The 25,036-nt window shown below is 34.3% G+C and overlaps 3 protein-coding genes across 5 annotated transcripts; 1 reads left to right on the forward strand and 2 right to left on the reverse strand.

The window, feature by feature from the left end:
- The first annotated feature begins 484 nt into the window (after positions 1-484).
- LOC132618110 (protein NOI4) lies at positions 485-3,916 on the forward strand. The gene is made up of 3 exons (XM_060333169.1): positions 485-687; positions 2,479-2,661; positions 3,527-3,916. Exons 1-3 carry the CDS (start codon positions 682-684, stop codon positions 3,569-3,571), a joined length of 234 nt encoding a protein of 77 aa, XP_060189152.1. The 5' UTR covers positions 485-681; the 3' UTR covers positions 3,572-3,916.
- Positions 3,917-4,887: 971 nt separating this feature from the next.
- On the reverse strand, positions 4,888-18,348 carry LOC132616487 (GPCR-type G protein 1-like). Of its 2 annotated transcripts, none has more exons than XM_060330909.1 (13): positions 17,889-18,348; positions 13,545-13,645; positions 11,876-11,983; positions 11,555-11,675; positions 11,055-11,184; positions 10,237-10,315; positions 9,168-9,256; positions 7,843-7,935; positions 7,511-7,537; positions 7,298-7,384; positions 6,087-6,158; positions 5,474-5,604; positions 4,888-5,169 (listed from the first exon to the last, which is right to left on the reverse strand). In XM_060330909.1, the coding sequence occupies exons 1-13, from the start codon at positions 18,101-18,103 to the stop codon at positions 5,013-5,015; spliced, it is 1,410 nt and encodes a 469-aa protein (XP_060186892.1). In that variant the 5' UTR covers positions 18,104-18,348; the 3' UTR covers positions 4,888-5,012. The 2 variants fall into 2 exon arrangements, with proteins under 2 accessions (XP_060186892.1, XP_060186893.1); XM_060330910.1 differs by lacking the exon at positions 17,889-18,348 and adding an exon at positions 14,224-14,244.
- A 2,583-nt stretch (positions 18,349-20,931) lies between these two features.
- LOC132617484 (uncharacterized) lies at positions 20,932-24,768 on the reverse strand. Of its 2 annotated transcripts, none has more exons than XM_060332488.1 (2): positions 24,471-24,768; positions 20,932-21,586 (listed from the first exon to the last, which is right to left on the reverse strand). In XM_060332488.1, the coding sequence occupies exon 2, from the start codon at positions 21,533-21,535 to the stop codon at positions 21,143-21,145; it is 393 nt and encodes a 130-aa protein (XP_060188471.1). In that variant the 5' UTR covers positions 21,536-21,586; positions 24,471-24,768; the 3' UTR covers positions 20,932-21,142. The 2 variants fall into 2 exon arrangements, with proteins under 2 accessions (XP_060188471.1, XP_060188472.1); XM_060332489.1 differs by having other exon boundaries at positions 23,042-24,768.
- Between the last annotated feature and the right edge of the window lie 268 nt (positions 24,769-25,036).

Consider the following 25,036-nt stretch of genomic DNA (forward strand, 5'->3'; position numbering starts at 1 on the left):
AAAAAAGTGTCCACTTAGCTTTTTTCTTCTTGGATTAAAAAAGTGTCCACTTATTAAACAAAAAAAAAACAATTAACCTTATCTTTTCAGATTTGCCCCTATTAAGTATTATGTGATTAAATTTCAATGTCTATTTAATTAGGAGTAGTTTAGTCAATTTATATATTTTTTTTCTTGAAGTGAATAGTTTCTGAAGGGATGTGCAAATAGCAAAATGAACTCTTTTTTTTATCCAGAGGGAGCTCAAAATTGTGGATAAAATTTTTCCAAATAAAACACCATTCATCTTAAGATTTGCGTCAAATTCTTATTTTAAATTTAATTATGACGGAGGAAAAAGAAAAAGAAAAAAAAAAGAGCAGTAGAGAATTAAACCAGAACAGTTGGGCCCACAAAATAGTACTAGAAGAATGGGCCCAGTTTGAATCCAGCTGTACGTCTATCTATCTATCTATGTACCTCTTTCCTTTTTCATAATTCTTCTCTCTGTAACCTTTCCGTTTCCATTTGCACTGACAAAAAGGAGAGAATTTCTCTTTCCTTTTTATTTTTTTATACAAAAAAGATAAGAGGATACACATATATATATATATAAAAAATCAAATTGTATAAAGAGTAATCCAAAAAAGGGCAGTTTTGTTTTCGAAAAGAGTTTTCTCTCTGTTTCTGTCTAAAGAATCCATGGCGGTAAGTAATCTTCTCTTTTTTTTTTTTTTTTTTTTTTTTTTTGTCTTCCTTATATTATCTCTTCTTTGATTGTTTAGTTTTAGATTCAAGAAAAAAAAAATACCCTTTTCTTGAAACTTTCAATTATAAGTTAATTCTTTGTGCCCCTTAAAAAAAGGATGTTTTATTGCTTTGGTTTAATTTTCTTAAAGATTTATGTATTTTGTGTCTGTTTTTAATGTTGAGGAAAGAAAGTAGCCATTTCCAAGGTGATTTTTGTGTGTGTGTGTGGGGGGGGGGGGGTGGTTTATTCCTTGAAACCTGTTGTCCTTTATAGTTGAAAGATTAAATTTTTGGTTCTCTATGTAGGCGTTTGGCCATGAAAACCAAATATTTTTCACATTTTTTTGGAATTTTGAAGTTGGAGTTGTGTTTGGTTATAGTTTTTGCAAAGAATATTTGGTTGTTTGAATGTACTGAAAGTGTAAAAGGTGTTGTAGGTGTTTTCCAAATACAACTTCAAGCTGTATTTGGATTTTTCATGGCCAAAGCTGTTTTTCAAAGAAAGTGAAAAAAAATTCCAGAAAAAAGTGAAGTTCTCATGGCCAAATGCTTGAAACCAATAACAGAGTAGAAACTTTACTATCTTAGGGATTAGAGGTGTAAGTGTTCTGCCTTATTGTTTTAGGGTCTTTAAAGGAGGAGACTATGGTTTTTCCAGAATATTTTTTCACTTTATGGTGTTTGGCCATAAAAATTCCAAGTACAACTTGAAGTTGTATTTGGAATTTGGAAAACAACCAAAACTTGTTTTTCACTTTTTTTACTTCCAATACATTCAAACAACCAAATATTCTTTGCAAAAACTATAACCAAACACAACTCCAACTCCAAAATACCAAATAAAGTGAAAAATATTTGGTTTTCATGGCCAAACGCCTACTTAAAGAAAGCTCCTTTATGTTTTTGTGCTTGAAATAGGCCTATCTGAGATTGATCGTTGAGTGAAATTATGAGGCAATAGTTGCATATGAGTCGATTTAAGTTACTGTTCCATTTGGGATGATGTTGTACTGCAAATTGAGTAAAACGTCTTCGCTTAGGATCCAAATGAAGCAAGCTGTTACCTTCTCAAAAAAAAAAAAGGATCCAAATGAAGCAATTTAACTCCTATTTCCTTAAAATCTGACCCTGTCCTTACCTCATACTAATAATCTTAAGTTTTCCAATCCAGCAAGGGTATGCTGATCATATAAAAATTTGCTTTTGGATCTGCAGTATCATACCTTTATAATTAAAAGAACATGCAGTGTATTATACGGTGGAAGGAATGGACAGATTTGAGTTAAACGGATCTTTTTGTGCCCTTCGCCATCCCCTTCCCAGCAGGTCTTTGGTGCACTTGAGCACTTTATGTTCTTGCATTGTTTTGCAACTTTTGCTGCTTGACTTACTTTGTAACACTGAAGCACTTGTTTAGTACAAGCCAGACCTTTTCTTTTTAATATATTAAAATACCATTTCTTGATCCTGAATTAATGTGTTTATCTATTTGACAATGTAACCTGCCATTAATTGCTTTTGTGAACAAGTGTGATGATATGCAGCTTTCTAAGTTTTGCCACCAGCAACATTTTCAATATTTTTAAAAGTCAGAATTTAGCCCTCAATTTTTTGTGGGAGGAGTTTTTTTTTCTTTTGGGGGTTGCTGATGCTTTGACTGGTTGACAGTAGGCATTGTCATGTCCATTTCAATTCAATATGTAGGACTATAAACTGCAATGATCTGATAGTTATTTTTAACCTCTACAGGAAAAAGGCCGTCCACTACCTAAGTTCGGCGAGTGGGATGTCAATGACCCATCTTCAGCTGAGGGATTCACAGTGATCTTTAATAAAGCTCGAAATGAGAAGAAGACAGGTGGCAAGGTAGACTCACCACCCAAGGGTGACTCTGCATACAAAAATAAAGCAACGCTTGGAAAACCTCAATCAGTAAGTTGTTGCCCACATAATGGCTATTAATTCTGTTACTTGTGTTGTATTGTGCGAATTGTCATTCCGGCCTCAGGTTTGATGTTAAGAGGAAAAAGGTACACGAAGCTTGTTAATACACTAACCTATGTTGGTGTAGAATGTTGTTTGAACTGGTGTTCTCTCTTATCTCCCATAAATAACAGCTCAAATCAAGAAAATCCGTGGTAAAACATCAAATATCATTTCTCATCTACTTAATGAGATAGACTTACAACCATACAAGTATCTGTTGTTTGTTCTAAACCACAAACTTTTAAAGTCCTTTCTTTCTTAAACTCTTTTTCCAATCAAACAGCATCACATAAAATGAGGTTGGAGCAAGTAACATTTTGTCACAAAATTTCATGTATGTTTACAAGGATCCATTATATATAGTTTGTTATACAATTTTCTTTTGTAGATCAGTCCATATATCAGAGCATTTCTTTGTGAGATTTTTATTCTTGTTTTCTTCCTGCTTTCTGTACTATCCTCGTCCTACAGGATCCTTGTTGGAAATTACTACTAAAACTGTAAACTATCTTCTGTGTAAGTACAGCCTGAATCCTAATTTCATGCATATATTATCTCTAGTTCTCTATCTATGATCAATGCACATGGTCAGTCAACAAATAAATAGCATATAACTTGAGGAATTGTTGAGGAATTCCTCATTAGTGAGCAAGCAGGGTCCTATTCCCATTGTACAGGGTTAGTTTAGCATTAAGGTTTGCTTAAGATCGAAGAATATAATGCTGTTTTTTCATCTCTTTTCTTTAGTAGTATGTCTGCATCTATACATAAATTCCAGATTATAACTTTTTTCGGATGTACTGCCTTTCAGAAAAAATGGTTCTGCTGTATGCAATCTACTGCTGCCGAATCATGAACTTCTCTTAGGTACTACATGCTGCACTGGAAAATGATGTTAGTTTGGAACCAGACGCGACAAGTCTACTAGAACACTGGAGCTGTAGTCAAGATGTGACGAGCAATGCTGGGGCTTTTACTGTTGTATTTTGGAATATTTACTCATAATGCGCGCTTTTGCTACCATATTATGATATAAATTTGTTTATTTTTTCATCTTGACTACATCATTGTTTCTATTAGTATTTTGTATCTTCCCAAAGCTGGGGAGGGATTTGTTAATGTTATTGGTGTTCTTGATTGACATTCCTTGGAATGGTTACATATATGTCTGAAGCTATAAAAACCTAATCTTCATTTCTTACACATTTTAGCCAGTATAATCATTGTGTAAACACTGATTATACACTTGTTAAAATCTATCTTTATCATTTTAGACTCCTTGCATAAATATTTTGATTTAGGACTACATGTTATGAAAGTATGTTCTCTTATCACGCGTTGCATTTTGTGATTTGTTGCAGGGAATTTGATGAACTACATAATATTGCTATTTCGCTTTCGTATGGTCATTCTGTTCGTAAAAATCTTAATGGCCCATCTGGAGGGGAAAAAGTTCACTACTATATATATATATATATATATATATATATATATATATATGTTTTTTGAATATTTAATCATTGACAAAGCATTAGCTATATAAATAGTGTTGGATCTCTCTGTCTTGCGCACACACTTTAATAGGTTTCATATAGGGGATATAACTCATATATACAACTCACGCATCTAGTTTGCAGCCGATGATGTATGCCTAAACGTACACACGATAACAAACGTATGGCCTCCTTCCTTAAAAAAGAAAAGAAAGTTCATCCGTTAATAAACGATGCAACCATGATCGAGAACTCAAAACCTAAGTGACAAATTGAGCATCTAGTACTTCTGAACAAGAGGGGATTAAACGAAATCTGAGAAAGTGAATAATTAAATTTCACATATATAGAAAACCATCTTCACCCAAGAATATAAGTGAATGCGCAACCCAAATAGACTATAAATCAAATCATGATATGATCGAGTGCTTTAGACGCTAATATCTTCTTCTAAAACAATTGCATCTGAATCAAACTTGTGTATATCTCAACTAATTCACTGTCTACTTACTACCCCTTTACCAACAAAAAAGTACCTCCCTATAAAAGACCTTAACGTTAAATATCCTATCAAAATGAGTTAACAGAAGCGTCCGTGAATTTGCTGGGACATTATTTAATCTGGTAGCTAGTATTGTGTGATAAAATTGATTAAGCACCACATTTACGAAGACATCAATTAGATGGAAACCAGATAGCTTTGATCATACAAAAATTGCTACTATATCAATGATACATCATTCCAAAGAAAAGTGTAGGTGATTCTTGCCTATAAAAAATAGCATCTTCACTCAGGAAAATGGTTTAATCAATTGGGTGCTTATTATCGGCCTTGCGAGCTGTATAGTGTGCAGAGAGCAAAAGCAGCGATAAGAAAGCACTGGCTACAAATATTGCATCGAACCACCTGTGATAGAAGTCAAATTGTATGTCTCCACCTAATACATCCGTTATGATTATCCTGCCAGCATAAATCGGGTTAGGGTATAGTGCATACATGAGTGTAGAAAAAAAAAAGGGATATCAGATCATGTACCAAAATCAAGTTTACTAGCTTAATAATAACGTTTTCCAATGTTCACAAAATGGTCAGTTCCGAAGTAAAGGGCATAATTACATACACTAACAAACTTTCAAGTTCCTTTCTTGCCAACAACTCGGTAAGTGGAAATAGACCGTGATTAGTTTGAAGTGCAGAACATTATAAAGCAAAGAGATCTAGTAACAGATATTCAGAATAGAGAGCTCATTAGTAGTAACCATACCGATATTCAGTTGCCAGACTCTTTCTGATCAAAAGAATGGAGGAAAGGAAGTACATTCCCATGATTTCAGAGAGAAAAAGTACGACATTACTTGATGATCCACTTCCAACTCTGGAGACTGCAAAGAAGAACTGGGCACAACCAAAATGCTTCAAGTTAGCTGCAGGATACTCGAGTAAATAAAAAGATGGTTTTTCATTTTTCAAACAGTTAAAGAATGTAAAGTAGTTTCCTTGCTTCTATCTGTGCTGGTGCATGTGCAACCAAATTGGCGAATTTACTCATCAAACTTTATCGCCTACTTCGATTTCACGTTTCTGTGAAATGTCTGAAATTAAACCTTAAAGAATTCATTTTTTTTATTTATCAAGTAAAAGTATTTTCATTCATAAACATGGCCAAAACGCCCGTATACAAAGGGTATACGAAAAGGTCAAGAATCTACAAAATATGATCCTCTACAAACTCCACCCAATCCTCTATACAACAAGGAATTTTCTGTTTACGCCGTTTTTAAATTATATTGTTACCTCAAAGCAACTGATGTAAAACACAGTCAACAAGATTAAGAGGTATTGCCTAGCCTAGATGCGACCGTGAAGCATAAATTTACCTTCATCAAGTTAGTCAGGAAGCCCCTCACAGATACCACAATCAACACCCCAATGAACAGGAGAGAGATGTACTGCACAACGGAGCAATGGTCAGACAGCTCATGTACAGAAAATGAAATACCAAATACTAGCAGAAACAATAAACTAATGAGAAGAGCCTCAGACTGAACTCCTAAAGCTTACAATGTCACTCATAGAACAGTCATCCCTTCCTGTTATGTGGTATAATTAATTTCACTAAGATAGTAAATATTACCTCGACTTGATATTAGAAACAACAGTATACTGTTAAAGATTGTCTCTTTTTTTTTTTTTTGACAGGAATTCAATAGTTAAAGATTGTCTTCTTATCAACTATGTTGCTCGGACCCTTCACTTTTGCTGCCGCACCCGTGTCCGACACCACACGACACCGACACCGGATTCGTATCGGATCTGGTCAAACGACATTGGATACTTTGACCAAGTCCATGGACCAATCTGAGAAAAAAATTGAGTCCAAATTGAAAGAAACGGAGAGCTCTTGAAGAGTGGACACTTATTGTATCTAGAAGAGTTTCAAGTTAATTAAAAATTAATATTTAATTATAAATGAAACATAACTATAAAAAATTATTTTTGTTTTTTATTTCTAGGCATAGATTTAGTTATTTTTCTTATAATTTTGAATTATTTTAGCCGAACCCCCGCACCTGGATCCGTACCCGGATCCGTACCCCCAAATCTTAAAATTTAGATTATGCCGAATCTGACCTCTAGATCCGTACCCGTATCCGACACTCGACACCGAGCAACATAGCTTATCGATGAGGTTTATTTTAGCTGCCACATTTTATTATAATTTTTAGAAACAATTAATGTGATTACTCATCCATTATCACACCAAAAAGGGGGAAATTGCTAATGTGTTGAATTAGCTTCTCAGCTTTCACTTTTACAAACTCAAGAATCTTGATTTAGTTTTTCAGTGGTTTTGCTATAGGTAAAATAAAAAGCCACCTTCTTCAAGCACTTTCATCTTCTACCAATTCCTTCAAATTTCATGCAAGTATTCTAGAAGCTAGCTTCTCAATCAAACCTCATTACTGAACGTTCCTCACCAAAATGTATTAACGGAAACAACAGCTTCATTCAAATGATAGGCTAACCATCCAAGAAGCACCATAACCATGGACATCGTGAGTAGATGAAATAACACAGAGAGACGAACCTGTGATAACAAGTTGACATCTATTCCTATGTCAAAGAACTGTAAAAATATGCTGATTGTCCTTGTTACAGGATCTACAGAACCGGCCTGTCAAAGAACAGTATGCTTGTGTCAAACTTCATCTAGTATAGGCTTGGTATGCAGGATTCAACTATAAATTACATAAAGAAAAGTGAACCATTAAGCAGATGAAATTCTAACTTAGAAGCGCACCTCCTTGAAAACAACGCTCTGAAGAGACTGCAAAAGTTAAACGGTAAATTAGCTATCTCGCTTGAACATTAACAAGCAGAATTTGGAAGGGGTGAGTGCAGCAAGATCCTCAACATGAACAGACTTTGTAGTGTCCATGACTCCATGTCAAAGTATTAATTATGATATAGAAATGGAAGACCATAAAAGTTTCTGCACTAGTGTCGATCAATAATAAATACATCAATCAAGTTTCCTGCTAACACTGATGTAGGCCTGTCATATGAACAGGAAAAGAGAAGACATCATCTGAGAGGTGCTCAAATTTACCAAATTTAATTTCCTTTTCATACCTTTATCATTTTATAGACACAATACACAGAACACACATAGCCCAAAAGATTTTGCAAATGACCCTTCCATGTTCGAGAATAAGCAGCAGCTTCCTGGTGTCATGGACAAATTGAGTCAGTTAAACACAAAGAAAGTAGTTTCAAACCAATTGAATTAAATTAATTGAAAAGGAGTTATTACAATACAAGCTAAACTCGATGATGGACCACAACGTTATGAGCTTGCAGACAAATAAAGGAATATTTTGCTGCTCTCATAGGGTAAAAACAATGAAAAAACTATAAAATAGCAACATACAGACTTGAATTCACGGAAGCGGATGGACACACAAATATATTCAGAGGGACTACCTTGTTGGATAGGAGACACAGACAAATACAGCAGACAGCCCCTCCCCCGAACCCTTCAACTAGGAAAGCTCACAAACAACCAAAGAAGAAAGAAAATTGCTCAAGAAAAAGATAAACACCATGTAATATATGTTTTTAGTCAAATACAAGTATACAGTTTGAAGGGGAGCCTTGGCGTAACTGGTAAAGTTGTTGCCATGTGACCAGGAGGTCACGGGTTCGAGCCGTGGAAACAGCCTCTTGCAGAAATGCAAGGTAAGGCTGCGTACAATAGACTCTTGTGGTCCGGCCCTTCCCCGAACCCCGCGCATAGCGGGAGCTTAGTGCACCGGGCTGCCCTTTTTACAAGTATACAGTTTGGGGAGAGGGAAGGAATGAGGAGATGCTTTGTTGGCTGCATAATTTGCTCAAACAATATGGGCAGCATAAATATTTTAACCAGAGAAGAGCGACCATTCTTGCAAACTGGTACTCTGTTTGATAAGGTGTAGACTGTCAGGAAGAAAGCCAGCCTGATTAGGTTACCCACTTCATTGATTATGCCACACCATTGAGTGCGACAGTGACCTATTTTTTCATTCCATCTTCCCAAAAACACAGAGCTATTTCGTTAAAAGGAATGTTTCTCCACCCTTTCCAACATTTCAAACTAATATAATTGTTCGTTGGTATGGATTGAAAAAAAGTATTAATTGTTTGTTAGTCAATTCAAATTAATATAACCTGATACTACTACTTTGTTTTTCTTTTGAGGAAGTACCTTGATACTACTTCTCATTGTTTCAAATATTGATGTTATCTATACAGAATAACTACAACAACTTCAAACTGTAGTTTTAACCTCCTTCTACCAAATCAGAATGATAATTTATTCAGATATCACTCTCTTAAAAATCACATTGGTCATACTAGGTCATTTTTAGCGAGATGGACAGGTAAAAATAGTGCAACATAAGACAAAGTTCAATATGAACCTTAGCTTGCCGAAGCTCATAAATTTCCAAGAACAGCTGCTTTGATAGCTCCTCTAAGGCCTGAACTTCATTTTCCATGTTTCTGATATCTTCATGCATGAAGTGCATTCAACACCAAAGAGAAGTGTGTCAACGAATTGTTAGAAGTAATGCAAATATCATGTACAACTGCAGAGAGAGCATTTGATGTTTCTCTTCTTCTTTATTTTTTTTATTTTTTTTTTGAAATAAAAAAGAGGAAAAAAACTTAAATAGATGAAAACTGAATCCATTAGGCAAGTAATGGCAATGCTCTTAGATCCTAGTATTTAGAGACAAAAGGAAAGCCAACTAGCTGTTGTCTTATTTGCAGGGACAGCATATCAAACCATGAATCTTAAGCATAATTTCTCCCTCCATTCAAATGTAATATTACTTGAAGATTCCCAAGAAAAAAAGTCACTTCTTCAAAATGCAATTTATGCCACTCAATTCCTCGTTATTATCAAGTTGCATATAATCCAAAATAAAGCTTTTAAAGTTCAAATAGAAAAAAACGAGCTTTCATCCCACTACTGCTCCTGCTAATCAGAATCATAATAATCAACTTTCTTCTTGACATTGTGATCATTCAAAATAAAGTTAGGAATTGTTTCACTTCCCATGCCGTAGAATAAAGAATATCAAGCATTACCCCAGTTATTTAATACCAGCTATTTTTATTTTAAATCTTTAGATGTGCTGCTTCACTCCATCCAGAATAATTTTCTGTCACCTATCACTATGCTGCTTGGCAGTAAGTTAAGAGAAGGACGAGGGGGTTGCTGTTTTGAATTCACAACTTCAAAAAGTTTGGGCATGTTCAAACAAACTGTCCAGTTACAAAATTAGGAAAGAATTTTAACACAGAGATAGCGAGAGAGAGAGAAGAAACAACAGAAACTAAGAATTGCCACAAAAGAAATTAGTTACAATCAGCACATGTAGGAGAAATGAAAAAAAAAAAAAAAACAAGAGAATCTGGTTTACGGAGGCTTGTATGCACTTGAATCAATAAATTTTCAGGAGAAATGTTCTACTATACACCAACCTTGTTCCTTTTGGTCATCCTGAACGGATCGTACAACTGTTCCCACAATGCGCGTAAAGAAGGAACTGGATTTTGTTTTCTGCAGCAGAAACATATGAGAGAACACGCTTCAAAATAAGATACATGGAGAAACTGCAAATGTTCAGAACCACGAAACAACACCTTGCCTTTTCGTTCTTTTATTATCTCAATAGCAGCTAATGTGAAAATTGAGGTATTGACTCGCATAGCAAAAATCAGCTAACCTTTCTTTTAAACACGGGAAGTCGCAGTATAACTCGAGCAAGAAATTAAGTTCTGGTTTCTAAATCAAGGTATAAGATTTTTCATCAATATCTTTACGAAATTGCTACTTGACCTAGAAAAGGGTGTGAGAGAGATACTCAGGAAAGTGCTTCATGCAAGAAATACTTACAAACGCTACAACACCCACTGCTATAGCTAATTGTCCCCTATTACAAAATGTGATTTCTATGTAATTAATGAGGTCATCGGTTGAACCACTTGGACGAAGATGCAGTAGTGTCATATATACCCAACTCTAGATATTTTCAAGAACCGCATGGAGCACCTATAACTTTCAACGAAGGTAGGGTAGGGGTATATAAAGGCATATCAATAACGCACCCCAATAGCCCCATTTAGAACTAAGCTATTATCAATAACTTTGCACTAATATGAAAAAGAAGAAAAGTACAGGCCACCTACAAACAATAATATGTGTTTCTTTCCGTGTTTTTTTTTTTTTTTTTGGGGGGGGGGGGGGGGGGGGGGGGGTTGTACACATAATGAAAGCATACAAAAGTTGACCGATTAACCTCTTCCGAGTCTTGGATCCGCTCCATTTCCCTCTGACCAAGAATAATTCTCTTTTTCTTTGCAATACAAGTTTCAATTGACTGCATCAGCTGCCTCTCCAGTCCTTTGATCTCTGATTCCTCTATTTCTCTTCAATATAGGAAGAGTCAGGATACTAAAAGACCAAGTATGATTACTATAAATATGATACCACTCCTTTTGCTATAGACTTCAGTTCAACATATATTTGACTAAATACTAGGAGTATCAAATTCAAATTGGTTAAAACCTAGTCTAAGTAAGGCTATAGTAGGTTGTAAACAAAAGCAAGGGTTATTAACCAAAACTATCTTTATTAAAATAACAATCACTCCATTGAAGAGAGGAGGTTTGAAAAAGGAATGTACCGTACAATTCACAATCAGATCTAGTTCCGTGCTATCTCCAAGAAGATAAACTATAAACCGAGTTTGCACTCATAAGCACCAATTTAAACTGCATTTTTATGCTCAAATGTTACCTGATGAATAGGGATAGATAACTGTAGGGCAAATTGACTGCTCCAAAACCTGAAAGGATAGCCATGACAGTCACACCAATCACTCCAATCCTGCTAACCAGCTGAGTTATGGTGAAAAATCCTGAAAAAAGAATGTAAAAACATAGTTATAATGCAGGAGACTGGGGATACAAAGATGACAAGAGTCCTGGTCCTTGATAGTCACGTCACTATGATGTCTTATCATAAAGACGTGGCCTAGAGAACATTATTTCAATATTCAGAAAATCAACAAGAAGGGTGGAGAACAAGATCCATGTGCAACAAAAGAAATATACAAACCTCTGTCAGGAGAAGGCATTGGAAAATGAATGCCCAAACGCCAAAAACCATAGAGAAAAGCCAACAAGAATAAGATAGCACCCACGGCAGCCCGATCCTTCCTCACTCCTGAAATACAAACTCAAGATTCAGAACATCTTTTGAAGAAAGGTGATTGAGATGGTACAGTCTAATATTCGATTCGAGTGTGAACAAATCTTTTTTTATGGTTAAAAAGCATGCAAGTTATGCGCGTGAGAGAGAGAGAGAGAGAATGTTGGAACAGCAGCGGAGTACTATAATCAAGCTGCTCTATGGTCAAGAGTCAAGACTTTGTCCTACTTATTCATGGTTATTATGATATTAATTTTGGGCCCTTACGGGAGAATTTGGAGTAGACATAAAAGGACAATGATGTGCCATGAGTACAACAATATACAACAACAATGCCTCAGTCCCAAACAAGTCGAGTTCGGTTAAAGTATAACAATATACACCGTTAAAAGTATGGACCTTGATCCTAAATCAACCTCAAAAGCTAGCTCTGAGGTGATGATTGCTCAAGATCATATAAACAGACAACAACTCATTCTCTCAATCAATGTAGGACACTTAAATCCCCATCCCTCCCGCACACTCAAGGTTGGACAATTGAAGTGCGGACAATACAATATAGTGGCCCAACATTGGATAAATTAAAAATTAGTATGGGCAAATGGACCTTGAGCCTAACTCAACGGCAGAAGTTGCTCATAAGGTGAGAATTTACCTAGACCATATAGTCAATTCAATTGAAGTGCATTAAAAGCTTAAAATTCTAAGCTAGCCTTAGTAACCCATAACCAGATCAAGTCTTCACTCCTTCCAAAATAAACAGTTTTCTAAATTGATTGCTTTTCAATTAATCCTCATGGTAAAACTCCCTTTCTTCTACTTTAAGAGCATGATACAAATTAGTACTTCCAAAAAAGTGCATCTAAGGTGATGAAGCAAGCATGCAGAAGGACACTGTCTACTAAAACTTTAGAGGTAAACCACCATGAAACCTCCATGTGCATGAAAAGTGTAGCCAAGGTTGCAGGTAAGAGTTACGCATAGACGGGGAAATCGTGCAAATAAAGCTCATGTAACGATTCTTCTAAACACCATCTTGATATTTCCACAAAGCACACCTATCTAAATTGTATATTAGATTAGCACAGGAGCAACTAGGTATTATCCTCTTTACTCTTTTCCTTAATAGCTAAGGAGTTAAGTTACTGAGGACGTAAAGTATCCAATACTTGGGATCTTATCATTTTTTCTCTTGAGAAATAATCATAAAAAATGAGCAACATCACATGTTATAGACAATTTTAAATGTATTTGAAATAAAACAGGAATGCAAGAGATTAATAAATAAAATCATGTTTAGAAAGCCTTGTGGTAGTCTTAACCCTTCTTCGTTCCAAAGGGGAAGAAAAGATCACATTTTTGTGCCAAGAAGCATCTTGGGACTAAAATGACAGCAGAGTAAGCAGCTTCGACCGAATCTCATCAACAGCAGGAATGGAAAAATAAAAATAAAAGTATAGATGGAAAGAAAAAAAAAACAGAAAAAAAGGAAGAGGATAGACCAGATTCAACAAAGGTGTGTAAAAGGTGAAAAGTGAAGTTTTGATTGAGCATGGTCATAGTTAAAGCAACTTACCACTGTTGCAAAGCATCAGGTAGCAATGATAGTAGGGCAACATGAAGACTAGTAACAGTATCAAACAAAACAAATCCACCTTCCAATTCATCCATCTTGCCCTACAGTCAACACAGAATGGTTAATCAATTAAACAACTTATAAAAACCTAAAAGATAGTGCAAAGCTAGTAAACTGACTGAAGATAATGTTCCCTCTGTCCCCAAAAAATGACCTACTGACCTCTTCATATAAAAATTTTCTCTCTCGAACAATTCAAACTAATTTAAGATAATACTACTTCATATAAATATTAAAATGATATGACGTGTTTTCAACTAATTATTCCATTTTTCTTCACAGAACCATTATTTCAAACATTTTATTACCAAAGTGAATCCAGTAATGTGGTTAAGCATTTTATTCTAAAATCCAAGTAGGTCACTATAGGTGATCTTTAAATGGAATGAAGGACGTATGATATAATCTACTAAAGTCATATATGGAACTATATTTTTTTTGATATGTCATACATGGAACTAGTATTGAGGACATAGTGTTTGCACAAAAATGTAATGTGTCAAAAAAAATGCCAACATGATGATGCAATCTTTAGTTTGTGCGAATTTAGGATCATCAGTTAACAATTAAAGACATTCATACAGGAAGCCAAACTATTATGAATGTAATCATAAATCACCTGACTCCAAAAGAGGACTTCGAAGAACAAAAATATATAATGTTTTGTGATTAGATCTGGAAAGGTTAAGCAAAACAGTCGTTACTCTTACATGTAAAACCTTGAGTTGAAAAGAAACAGAATGAGAGAGTGAAAGACACGATTTTCAGAAACAACAGTTAGCTATAGGACCTTTCGAGCTTCAATGTTCTAACATATAGCTTAAGAATATATTTCGAAATTTTATCTCCCACCTTCCAACACAACTGACCATCAACATTCATAGCTCCACTCTAAATATAATAAGAGCCAAAAGGTCATTATCATCTATAAGTTAGGAGGGAGAAAAAAAAAAAGAATCAAACAGATCAAAAATAAGGACCAATTGAGGAAATGAAAATTGAGAAAAACTGAAACACATGGCAAAGGATCCCTATATTCAGTTTCCAGCAGAGTAATAATCAGTAGAGAGATTATACTACAGTTTCCTGGCTGCAACTTGCGGACCAACAATTGGAACCTTCATATATCTAAAACTTCCACTTGTTCTGCCTCTTCACTCTTTAGCTAAAGATTTTTACAGTTTTCTCCCTCATTAGGATGTAATTCTTCAGACCGAGGATTCCTTGGTCTGTTGATCTATGGCATATGTTCCTCACCTTTTTTGGACTCAAATGGGTAATGCCAAACACTATCAGGGAAGTTTTTGAAAGCTGGAGCCAATGGAAAGTTGACAGCACCATCAAGAAGATTTGCAAGAAGATTTGGAAGATGATACCAGCTGCCATCTTTTGGGCTATATGGAATGAAAGGAATAGTAGATGTTTTGATGGTCTTTCAACTAGTCAAACTATGCTCAAAGCTAAATGTCTTTTTTATTTACATAGTTAGGCCTTTTTATCCCCAATAGATTCCCCTGATAGCCTTTTAGATTTTGTTTGCTCTTTAGTTATGTACTAGAGATGACATTCTTGTGCTCAATCCTTTGTAACTACTTTGCACCTTTTGGATGCCTTGAATAGAATCAATTACTTCATCAAAAAAAAAAAAAAGGGATGTAATTCTTCAGAAAATACATTCCTAGATAAAGATTTAGATCTGCCAAAGTAAAGAATGCAACAAGTAATGTGGGCTAGCAAACCATGTGATGCAGATGACATCCTTATAGATGTTTGAAAGTACCTCAGAGAGGTAGAAATAATATAACAAACCATATTCTGAGTCTAGTGAGGAGTGGAAAGATAGAAAACGAGCAGAAAAAGAGTACATTAGTTCAGATATGTAAGAAAAAGGACATATTCAAACTTGGATGAACAATCATGATGTTAAACTTATGTTTCATATGATGGTACTTTGAGAAAGAATGATACAACTTTACTTTAGTGACATTACAAGGATGACATAGAATCAGTTTCGGTATATGTTTACAAAATTTCCAACAAAGACTACATTTTTTAGAGAAAATTTATGAAAATCTATGGGAAAGGAAAAAGGATTTTCACATAATATTCATTAATCTAGAGAAAGCATATGATAGAATATCAAAAAGAGTTCTTCAGTTAATACTTGAAACATATGAATCTATATCAAATATAAAAGATATATAGATAGGTTTACCATAACTTGAGTCTACACAAGGATTTTGCCTTGAACCATACCATCCCTAGCTACAGGTGAGTTAACCAGTAGAGTTTTTTTTAATAAGTCAAACGATTTCATCACTAAACACCAAACCAGTGTCAAAAGTATGTACGTTCATATGTTTCAACTGTGTTGAGTGTTGACCAATAAGATATAGGATGAGGTTTCATGCGCTATTTGCATATGGTGATATATTGATGAAACCAGCGAGTAAGTCAATTCAAAAACTGGAAATATGGAAAAGAACTCTACGGGTTTTAGGATAAGTCAAAGTACGACAAAATATATGCAGTGTAATTATCTCCACAAGATGAACGATGACCAAGTGAGATTAGAGGGGATTTTGGTATATAAATACAACAAGTTAAATATTTAGGCTCGGTCGTTCAGAAAATGGCATGATAAATGAAGATGTAACGTAGAATTAAATAGGCTAGTTGTAATGTATCAGTGCCGCAAAAGTACTATGCAATAAAAGGATACGTAACAAAGTAAAAGGCAAGTTCTATAGAAGAGTGGACCAAGATCTTTTGAATGAAAAAAATTAGACATGATTCAAAATGATCACATCAGACAGAAGGTGCATGTAGCAAATATAGAGGATAAATGAGTTAAAGTTGCCAGAGATGGCTTGGCAATATCTTATTTCGAAAAGAAAAAAAAAAAGACATATATAAACCTCCAGATACTCTGGTCTGTACGTATGTTATACCTTAAACCAAACGACCACTTAGGATTTTAGTGCTACAAGGAGATGAGGTACACCTAAAATTACACGAAACAAAGTTGTTCTCAAATATTTCTAATCTCATAATACATGTGAATTTAGTTAAATAATACAAAGGAAGAGCAACAATACATGTAACCATACCAACTAGTTTGGTTTAATGCTTGGTTATTGTTATTATACTTACGGTACTAGTGTTTACTTGGAGTCCTTTCAATATGGTGGAGGACTTGCATTTCAATGCTCTAACTGTGAGATTTACAGAACTGATAGTTTTAAACCGTAATTTGCCTTAATCTACGAATTAGTTTACCAGTATTGAAAGGAATCAAGTCCCACTTGAACAGAACAAATATAGAGGATTCATATAACCAACCCAACTAGTTTGGATTAATGCCTAGCTCATTGATAGATAAACAGGCTGTAATCTTCCATCCCCAGATCATCAGTTCTTCTATTCCTATTTCATAGATCCAATGAAGAATTTGCATCTATCCCTGCAAAGACAATCTCTAACTAGAAACAACATAATCCCCATTTAAGCTGAACACCGTAATTTATCTTCTATAAATCGCAGGATTCTCTCCGGTACGAACCCCATAATCACGCAGACCCAGCTCACCTGCTCCCAATTAACCAAACACAACAACATCTCTAAGGGTGTGTTCAATATGGAGGAAAACATTTACCGGAATTTTTTTTCCAATTTTCACTTGTTTTGGTTCGTCCAAATGTTTTGAAACACATTTTCTCTAGGAAAACAAGTTCCTTAAAAATGAGAAAATGATTTTCCTAACGGAAATAGAGAAAACAAGTACCATAATTGACATTCAAGTTCCTTATTTCCGCCCCACCCACCCAACACCCCTTGACCATCCCGTCGACCCACCCTTCCCGCGAATCCGAACCCCCACTTCCCACCCCATCTCACCCCATAGTGTTCTGCTAGATTACATATAAATGCTTTAGGGGGTCACAAGGCGGAGAAAGACTTTCTGGGACTTGAGATTTAGAAGGGAATTTCAAGATTGGGAAGTGGAGATTGCTAGTCTTACTACATAGGCAAGTCAATCCGGTTGATAATACAACAACAACATACCCAGTATAATCCCACTCGCAGACCTTAACCCTACCATGTAATGGCAGAGAGGCTGTTTCCCTCGGTTCAAAGGGAGATGAAAAGACAGCAGTAATAACAGGCAGTAACAGCAGCAAGATAATAAGATAAGACACAGTGAAAAAAAACAAGCAGGTAGTACTAGAGATGTAAGAAAAATAAAACAACCCTGTCGAAAAGAGTTGAGGCAAAGCGTATTACTCTTTGGAAAGAAGGGGAATGATCTCGAAAAGAACAAGCTGAAAAAGATTGCAAGAGAAAGCGAAAACAACACTGAAAATGATCTGAACTAATACTCTCTTCTCTTCATACTCCTTATATAATCTTCTATTCAAAAACCATAACCCTGTCCAACCCAATAAACATAATGATCCAACTGCTATTACTCCTTCATATGTTGCTCTTCCCCATCCCATTTTTTTATGATTTGCTTTACTTATAAATCTCTCTCATTTCAGTATCTATTGTATTTCAATAATGATGAAGATTTCACCCAATACTAGTTTTACTTGAGAATATCAGTTCAACTGGATCACCGCTCTTGTGGGTATTGAGATTTGATTTTGTTTACTTTTTTGTGACACTGGTTTTGGAAAGGGCAAAAGAAACTTTTCTGCAGAAAATTGTTTGCTTTTTGGAATTAGTTTCTTATTACTACCTAGCTCTGTGTCAATTTAATCTCTTAATTTTCTTAATTAATAACCCTTCGTCTTAATTTATCTGACATCATTTGACTAGCATAAAATTAAAGAAACACTTTTAAAATTTATATAGTTATAAATTATCTTATAAAATTAAATTGTTTCTCAATATAGATAGATGATATTCTTTTGGAATCGATTGAAAAAGAAAATTGTGCTCCATGATTGAGACGGCGAAAATATTTCTTAAGCTGCTCGCAAAGCAAAAAACTATTAATAATTGAGACTTATATTTGTCGCTTTTTTATATGCTGTTATATGAAAAGAAAAGATGATTTGTCAGACATAGTTGTCATGGGACCCATTATTTTTGGGCTACTACACGGCTAATGAGGAGATCTCAAGGGGTAATAATAAATCGGAGGGACCGATGATTTACGAATTACGATTTGGATTTTGTGTGCGGAGCTAGAGAGGGGTACTTTTGGTATTTTCTAGGGTAGGGTTGTCGTTATATGATTTTTTTTTTTTTTGTGGAAAGCAAAAATGAAAATAGAAATGTCAACATTGAGTGGATGTTGTTTACTTGTTTATTTACAAAATTAAAATTAAATTAATTAAATCTTTTTCATCTTACCCTCTCCTTCCCATATTACTTGGCCACAATTTTGGGGGCTCTAGGGTAGGGTTGTCGTTATATGATTTTTTATTTTTTTTTGTGGAAAGCAAAAATGAAAATAGAAATGTCAACATTTAGTGGATGTTGTTTACTTGTTTATTTACAAAATCAAGATAAAATTAATTAAATCTTTCCATCTTACCCTCTCCTTCCCATATTACTTGGTCACCTTACTAAAAATATATGTCCAAATTACTTGTTCATTTACAAAACCAAAATAAAATTAATTAAATCTTTCTCATCTTATTCTTAATAATAAATGTTCTTGAAAATAGTCAATTTGATTAAAATGTATTTATTGAAGAGAGATAAGGGTAAGATAGTAAAATATATCTTTTATTTATGATTTTTTAAGGGGCGCGCAAAAGGGAAAGTGGCAAGTAATATGGGACGGAGGGAGTATCCAAGTAAAAGTAAAAAGGGAGTGACTTTTATCCCCGTTTTTCTTTTTTGTCAATATTTTACTTATTTTACTCTCCTTTGCATTCTATGATTATTGTTTCTTTACATTTATAAAATGTATTACTTTATATTTTCATTTTTTTGTAACAATTCTTTTTATCTATAATTGTTAATATAAAAAATTATAATATATTTTTTAATTAATTTAATGAAAATATTTTATTTAGTTTTGCTTTTAAAAAATTTAATATATACAACAATGGTTCTTATGTTTGGATCTGAACAGTTAGTTAATTGAGATGGATATCAACCTATCGGCATACATATAAAATATTAAAGAATTTAAAATAAAAATCTAGAATCAAAGTATTAATTTCCCCTCATATTCTTACTAATTTTCTTTTTCGCATCGATGAACAACTTTCATTGTCATGACAATGAGAAAAAAATCGGACTCTTTCCGTCTCAAACTTAATTCCATCATATGCTTTTAATTTTTAAACTTCATTTTATAATTATAACTAAAGTGATGGTACATAAAATACATTTTGTATATATTGCTATATATAATAATAATAATTAGAGTGTTTTTAAAAGTTATTTTCAAAATACAAACCTTAAAAACTGACTAATTAAAGTGAATAAATATGTTCAGCACGGACATATATTGCTAGTGTGTGTATATATAAAGTAAAGTAATATGATTAACATTCAATTAATTTTAGCTCAGTGTCATAATAGTACTACTGCCCCGTCATACTTATGTGAAGTGTTCATAGCTTGACAGTTGACACTTTGGAATCTGTGGGGCCCAGCTCTCCTTAAATTGCCACATATCCCTTCTTCTCTGCCAAAAAAATTATTGGCACCTTAGATTATATTAGTAGCATGTGGTGAAACAGATTGACCTTTTTCAACAATTCTCTTTACTGATTAAAAAATTCAGATTGACCTCTCAAGTTTGTGATTTTGACTAGTCATTTTCTACTGCTGAAATTTGCTTCATTTCCCTTCCTTTCCTAAGGTGTGGGCAATTGCAGACTCTCAAAATCTTGCAATTTTTCAGATGACTGAACACCATTCTAAGTGTTATAATATGCTATACAACTTCCAAATGTTCCAGTAACATGCTCAAATTCTGCATGTGATGTTTCTCAATCGAACTAAGTTGTCATGGATTCAGAACGTGGGGACCTAACTCCTTAATGTTTTGGTCAATTTTCTGGTAATGAACACAACCATAAACCAATTGCTTGGTGATTTAGGACTTAAAGTGTATATCTTATAAGATTTCACATTTGCTTACTAGATGCTACCATATGTTTAAGACAGTTTTCCACCCTGCCCCATCACTTCTCTCTCTAGGCTCTATACTCAAGTGCAGATTTAATATGGACACTTGAAATGTCTTCAATTCCTTAATTAGTGATGTTTCAATTTACATTTTCCATTAACTTTGTTGTGTTTCACTTATGCAGATCATTTAATGACAACCCAATGAATGAAGTTGCTATAGGGTCACTTGGAAAAGAATTGTTTATAAAAGAACAAGATCTCTTTATATTGCTCATATTCTTCAAACATACATGTAAAACTCATAATCCCACTTATTTCTTTAGATTGCTCATATATTTCAAACATACGTGTAAAATCCGTGATCTCACTTAGAGTCTTTATATTGCTTGTGGACTGTTCAAACTATACTTGGAAAACTATTATTGAAAAGTAAATTCTTAAGATGTAAAATGCAAGAAAGGTGCACCAAGCTTCAACTTCCCCTCTTTTATCTCTTTTAGAGTAAGGAGTTGCTGGTTGGTGCACCAAGCTTCAACATTCCCCTCTTTTATCCTTTTTAGAGCAAGGAGCTGCTGGTTGACTTTCTTCTCAAAAGGAATGCCATTGAGCATTTGTGTTGGTGCACCAAGCTTCAACTTCCCCTCTTTTATCCTTTTTAGAGCAAGGAGCTGCTGGATGACTTTCTTCTCAAAAGGAATGCCATTGAGCATTTGTGTGACTTTTAGTTGCGCATAGGTTTTGAAGACATCATGCTCCAATGTCTCCACCCTTTCCCCCATGCCATCAAGATCTTCTAGAAGTTCCTCCTTCAAAACCGTCAACTTCTCCATTACATCTTTGGATGCATAGGTGGTTTGGAGTCACCACAAGATAAGCCCAGCCTAAAAGAGAAATGGATGTTGAGATATACATATAAAAGATAAGAACAAATTACAAAAAAGTAGTAGAAGGATGTTGCAATCAGTCTCATTAGTTGATATTGGTGAGATGAATTTGAAGGATGACCCGATTTGGATGGATACTACAGATACAGATGGGATATATTCTAACAAATCAGCACGGCACATTGTCAGACACAGTGTTTTAAAAGGCGGGGGCGTAAGGCAGGCGTTTTACATTTGCCCCGACGAGGCGTAAGCCCCAAGGCATGGGGCGTAAGCCCCACGGGTATATATTTTTAGTATTCGTAAAATATTATAATTAAAATAAATATTTTTAAATAGGTAAAATTACATAAAAAATAAAAGAAAACTGTAAATAAATGATAATAGTAACATTAGTATTTATATTAGTGAGGATCAATTCAAGTCAATATGATATTAGCCATGTGTTTTAAAGACATTACCTAGGATGTTATTATAAAAACTTTATTTAATAATATGAAGATTTTGAGTAGTTTAGTTCAAAGTTTTAAAACGTAGATAGTGTTTTTTCTTTCTTTTGTTATATATATTTTGTACTTCTTTTTACAATCTTCAATATTATTTAAGAGAAATTTAAACCATAAAATTCATCGGTAAAAATTTTGGGGCCTCAAAAGTTTGAGGGTCTAAAACAAAAGCTTTACTAGCCTCACCCTTGCCACCCCTGCTTACAACTTGCAATTATATATAACATAATTTTACAAGTATAAACAATACAATGAAATAAAAGCTATTATGTAATACAAATCAACTTTAACATCTTAACTTTTCAAACAATGAAAAAATCACAATTTCTCAAAACAATATTACTATCATACCATTCATTTTATATCAATAAACTTTATCAGTATTATAATCAAAACATAATTCCTTCATGAATAAAATGAAAATTACTTTCAAATAGCGAAATAATAAAATATGATAATTTTGATATATAGGATAAAAGACCAATGACAAGTGAAAATGTACAAATCGGCTATATATTTTTAAAAGAAATATTAAGTGATGTTCACCCTCACGATGTTCTCAAATAGTAAATATGCAATACTACGACTTGTTATTTGAGTTACACTCAATCTTTTTATTTCTATAGATGAAAAACTATATATTAAGTAGCATTCATTTGTTAAAGAATTACAAGGGTCAACGGTTTTAATTAAAGAAGTTAATATATAAATTGTGTAAGAACTGTTAGGCGAGTCCCGAGCGTTGGGCGTTAGGCGTGTTTAGAGCGTACAGTCGGGCGCTTAGGGCGTAAGCCTCACAAGAACTAAGCCCCGCACGTGAGCCCCGGGGCGTTTTGCCAGTGCCTCGTCCTGAGGCGAGTCTTGAAACTGCCTTTTAAAACACTGAACTCAAACAAAAGAAAAGAACAACATCAAGATCTAGCCAGAATTTGGCACAATGCAATACCTCTCAAATTCTCCTTCTTAGTTTGGAGATTGTACCGAGGAAAATTTCTATTCGATGAAGCAATTCCAGATTTGGCATTCAAAATTCATCCAAGTGTTTTTGCTGTCAAATTTCAGTGGATGATTCTATAAAACACACTTCCATTGAAGGGGAAGTCACTGATCACATTTGGAGACTGTTTGGTGCTCCTTTGGGCATCTTTCACCAACATTAAAACATTAGAAAAACTCTTAATAATTGGTGGGAGGTAAAGTTCAACAACCATGTCCACGAGATTTTTTTGGGGAAATTTGGAGAACTTGGACGTCTTGTAAGTACTGGGAGGTCAAGAGGTTCAACAAATACAAAACGGAACCATCTCTATTCAACAAACACAAAATGGATTCCATCTCTGTTAAATCTGAAGTTCAACAAACAAAACGGAACCATCTCTATTCAACAAACACAAAAAGGATCCAATCTCTATTAAATCTGAAGTTCAACGAACAAAACAGAACCATCTCTATTCAACAAACACAAAAAGGATTCAATCTCTATAAAATCTGAAGTTCAACCAACACAAAACGGAACCTTCTCTATTCAACAAACACAAAATGGATTCAATCTCTATTAAATCTGAAGTTCAACCAACACAAAACGGAAACTTCTCTATTCAACAAACACAAAATGGATTCAATCTCCATTAAATCTGAGCTTCAACAAACACAAAACGGAACCATCTATATTCAACAAACACAAAATAGATTCAATCTCCATTAAATCTGAAGTTCAACGAACAAAACAGAACCATCTCTATTCAACAAACACAAAAAGGATTCAATCTCTATAAAATCTGAAGTTCAACCAACACAAAACGGAACCTTCTCTATTCAACAAACACAAAATGGATTCAATCTCTATTAAATCTGAAGTTCAACCAACACAAAACGGAAACTTCTTTATTCAACAAACACAAAATGGATTCAATCTCCATTAAATCTGAGCTTCAACAAACACAAAACGGAACCATCTATATTCAACAAACACAAAATAGATTCAATCTCTATTAAATCTGAGGTTCAACAAACACAAAACGGAACCATCCATATTCACCAAACACAAAATGGATTCAATCTCTATTAAATCTGAAGTTCAACGAACAAAACAGAACCATCTCTATTCAACAAACACAAAAAGGATTCAATCTCTATAAAATCTGAAGTTCAACCAACACAAAACGGAACCTTCTCTATTCAACAAACACAAAATGGATTCAATCTCTATTAAATCTGAAGTTCAACCAACACAAAACGGAAACTTCTTTATTCAACAAACACAAAATGGATTCAATCTCCATTAAATCTGAGCTTCAACAAACACAAAACGGAACCATCTATATTCAACAAACACAAAATAGATTCAATCTCTATTAAATTTTTGAAATACTCACCGAGATAATGAAAGACTCGGCAAGTAAGCTGGATGCGACGCTAATTGCTTTCTCCTCGTCTAATTTTTCAAATTTGATGTCAATTTTGCTTTCATCGATGAGTATCTTTTCCATATTTGCAATTAAGTGGTTGTGTTTCTGCCCAAGTAATATGATTCCTGATCGAAATGCTGGATGCGATCCAGCAGAGTTCTTAATTTCATCAGCTATTAGCTTGGACGCAGAATGGAAAGTTAGAGATAGGAGTTGAAAGGCAGTTTTAGCCATAGGTCAGGAAGAGGAAAACTTCAAATTTGAAATTGATTTGAAAAAAGCCCTCACACATATATATATACGCGCGCGGGAGAGTTTGCCTCCGTAATTTTCTTTCTTTTGCTGTAGTGTGTCGTGTTTTGTAATTACTTTGTCCCATGTTGGATAATCTATACTATGAAGTAAAACTAACAAAAACAACAAATATTAGATAAAAATAACACTTGGAAATTTTAGACTAAGAGAATCTAATTAAAAAAAAAAATCAATGATTTGATTCCAAAATATCTTTTGGCTGCTCAATAACTCCTCTT

The sequence above is a fragment of the Lycium barbarum genome, chromosome 11 (assembly GCF_019175385.1).
Source record: "Lycium barbarum isolate Lr01 chromosome 11, ASM1917538v2, whole genome shotgun sequence".
Taxonomy (NCBI): Eukaryota; Viridiplantae; Streptophyta; class Magnoliopsida; order Solanales; family Solanaceae; genus Lycium; species Lycium barbarum.

Bases quoted from the DNA above. Each gene is read 5' to 3' on its own strand.
- LOC132618110 (XM_060333169.1), top strand. The intron at 2,662-3,526 runs GTAAGTTGTTGC...ACTGCCTTTCAG, and splicing joins CGCTTGGAAAACCTCAATCA to AAAAAATGGTTCTGCTGTAT.
- LOC132616487 (XM_060330909.1), bottom strand. From the start codon at position 18,103: ATGGGATGGGGAAGAGCAACATATGAAGGAGTAATAGCAGTTGGATCA. The intron at 5,605-6,086 runs GTAAATTTATGC...GGTTGTGCCCAG, and splicing joins TCCTGACTAACTTGATGAAG to TTCTTCTTTGCAGTCTCCAG. The intron at 5,170-5,473 runs GTATGGTTACTA...TTATGCTGGCAG, and splicing joins AGTCTGGCAACTGAATATCG to GATAATCATAACGGATGTAT.
- LOC132617484 (XM_060332488.1), bottom strand. From the start codon at position 21,535: ATGGAGAAGTTGACGGTTTTGAAGGAGGAACTTCTAGAAGATCTTGAT.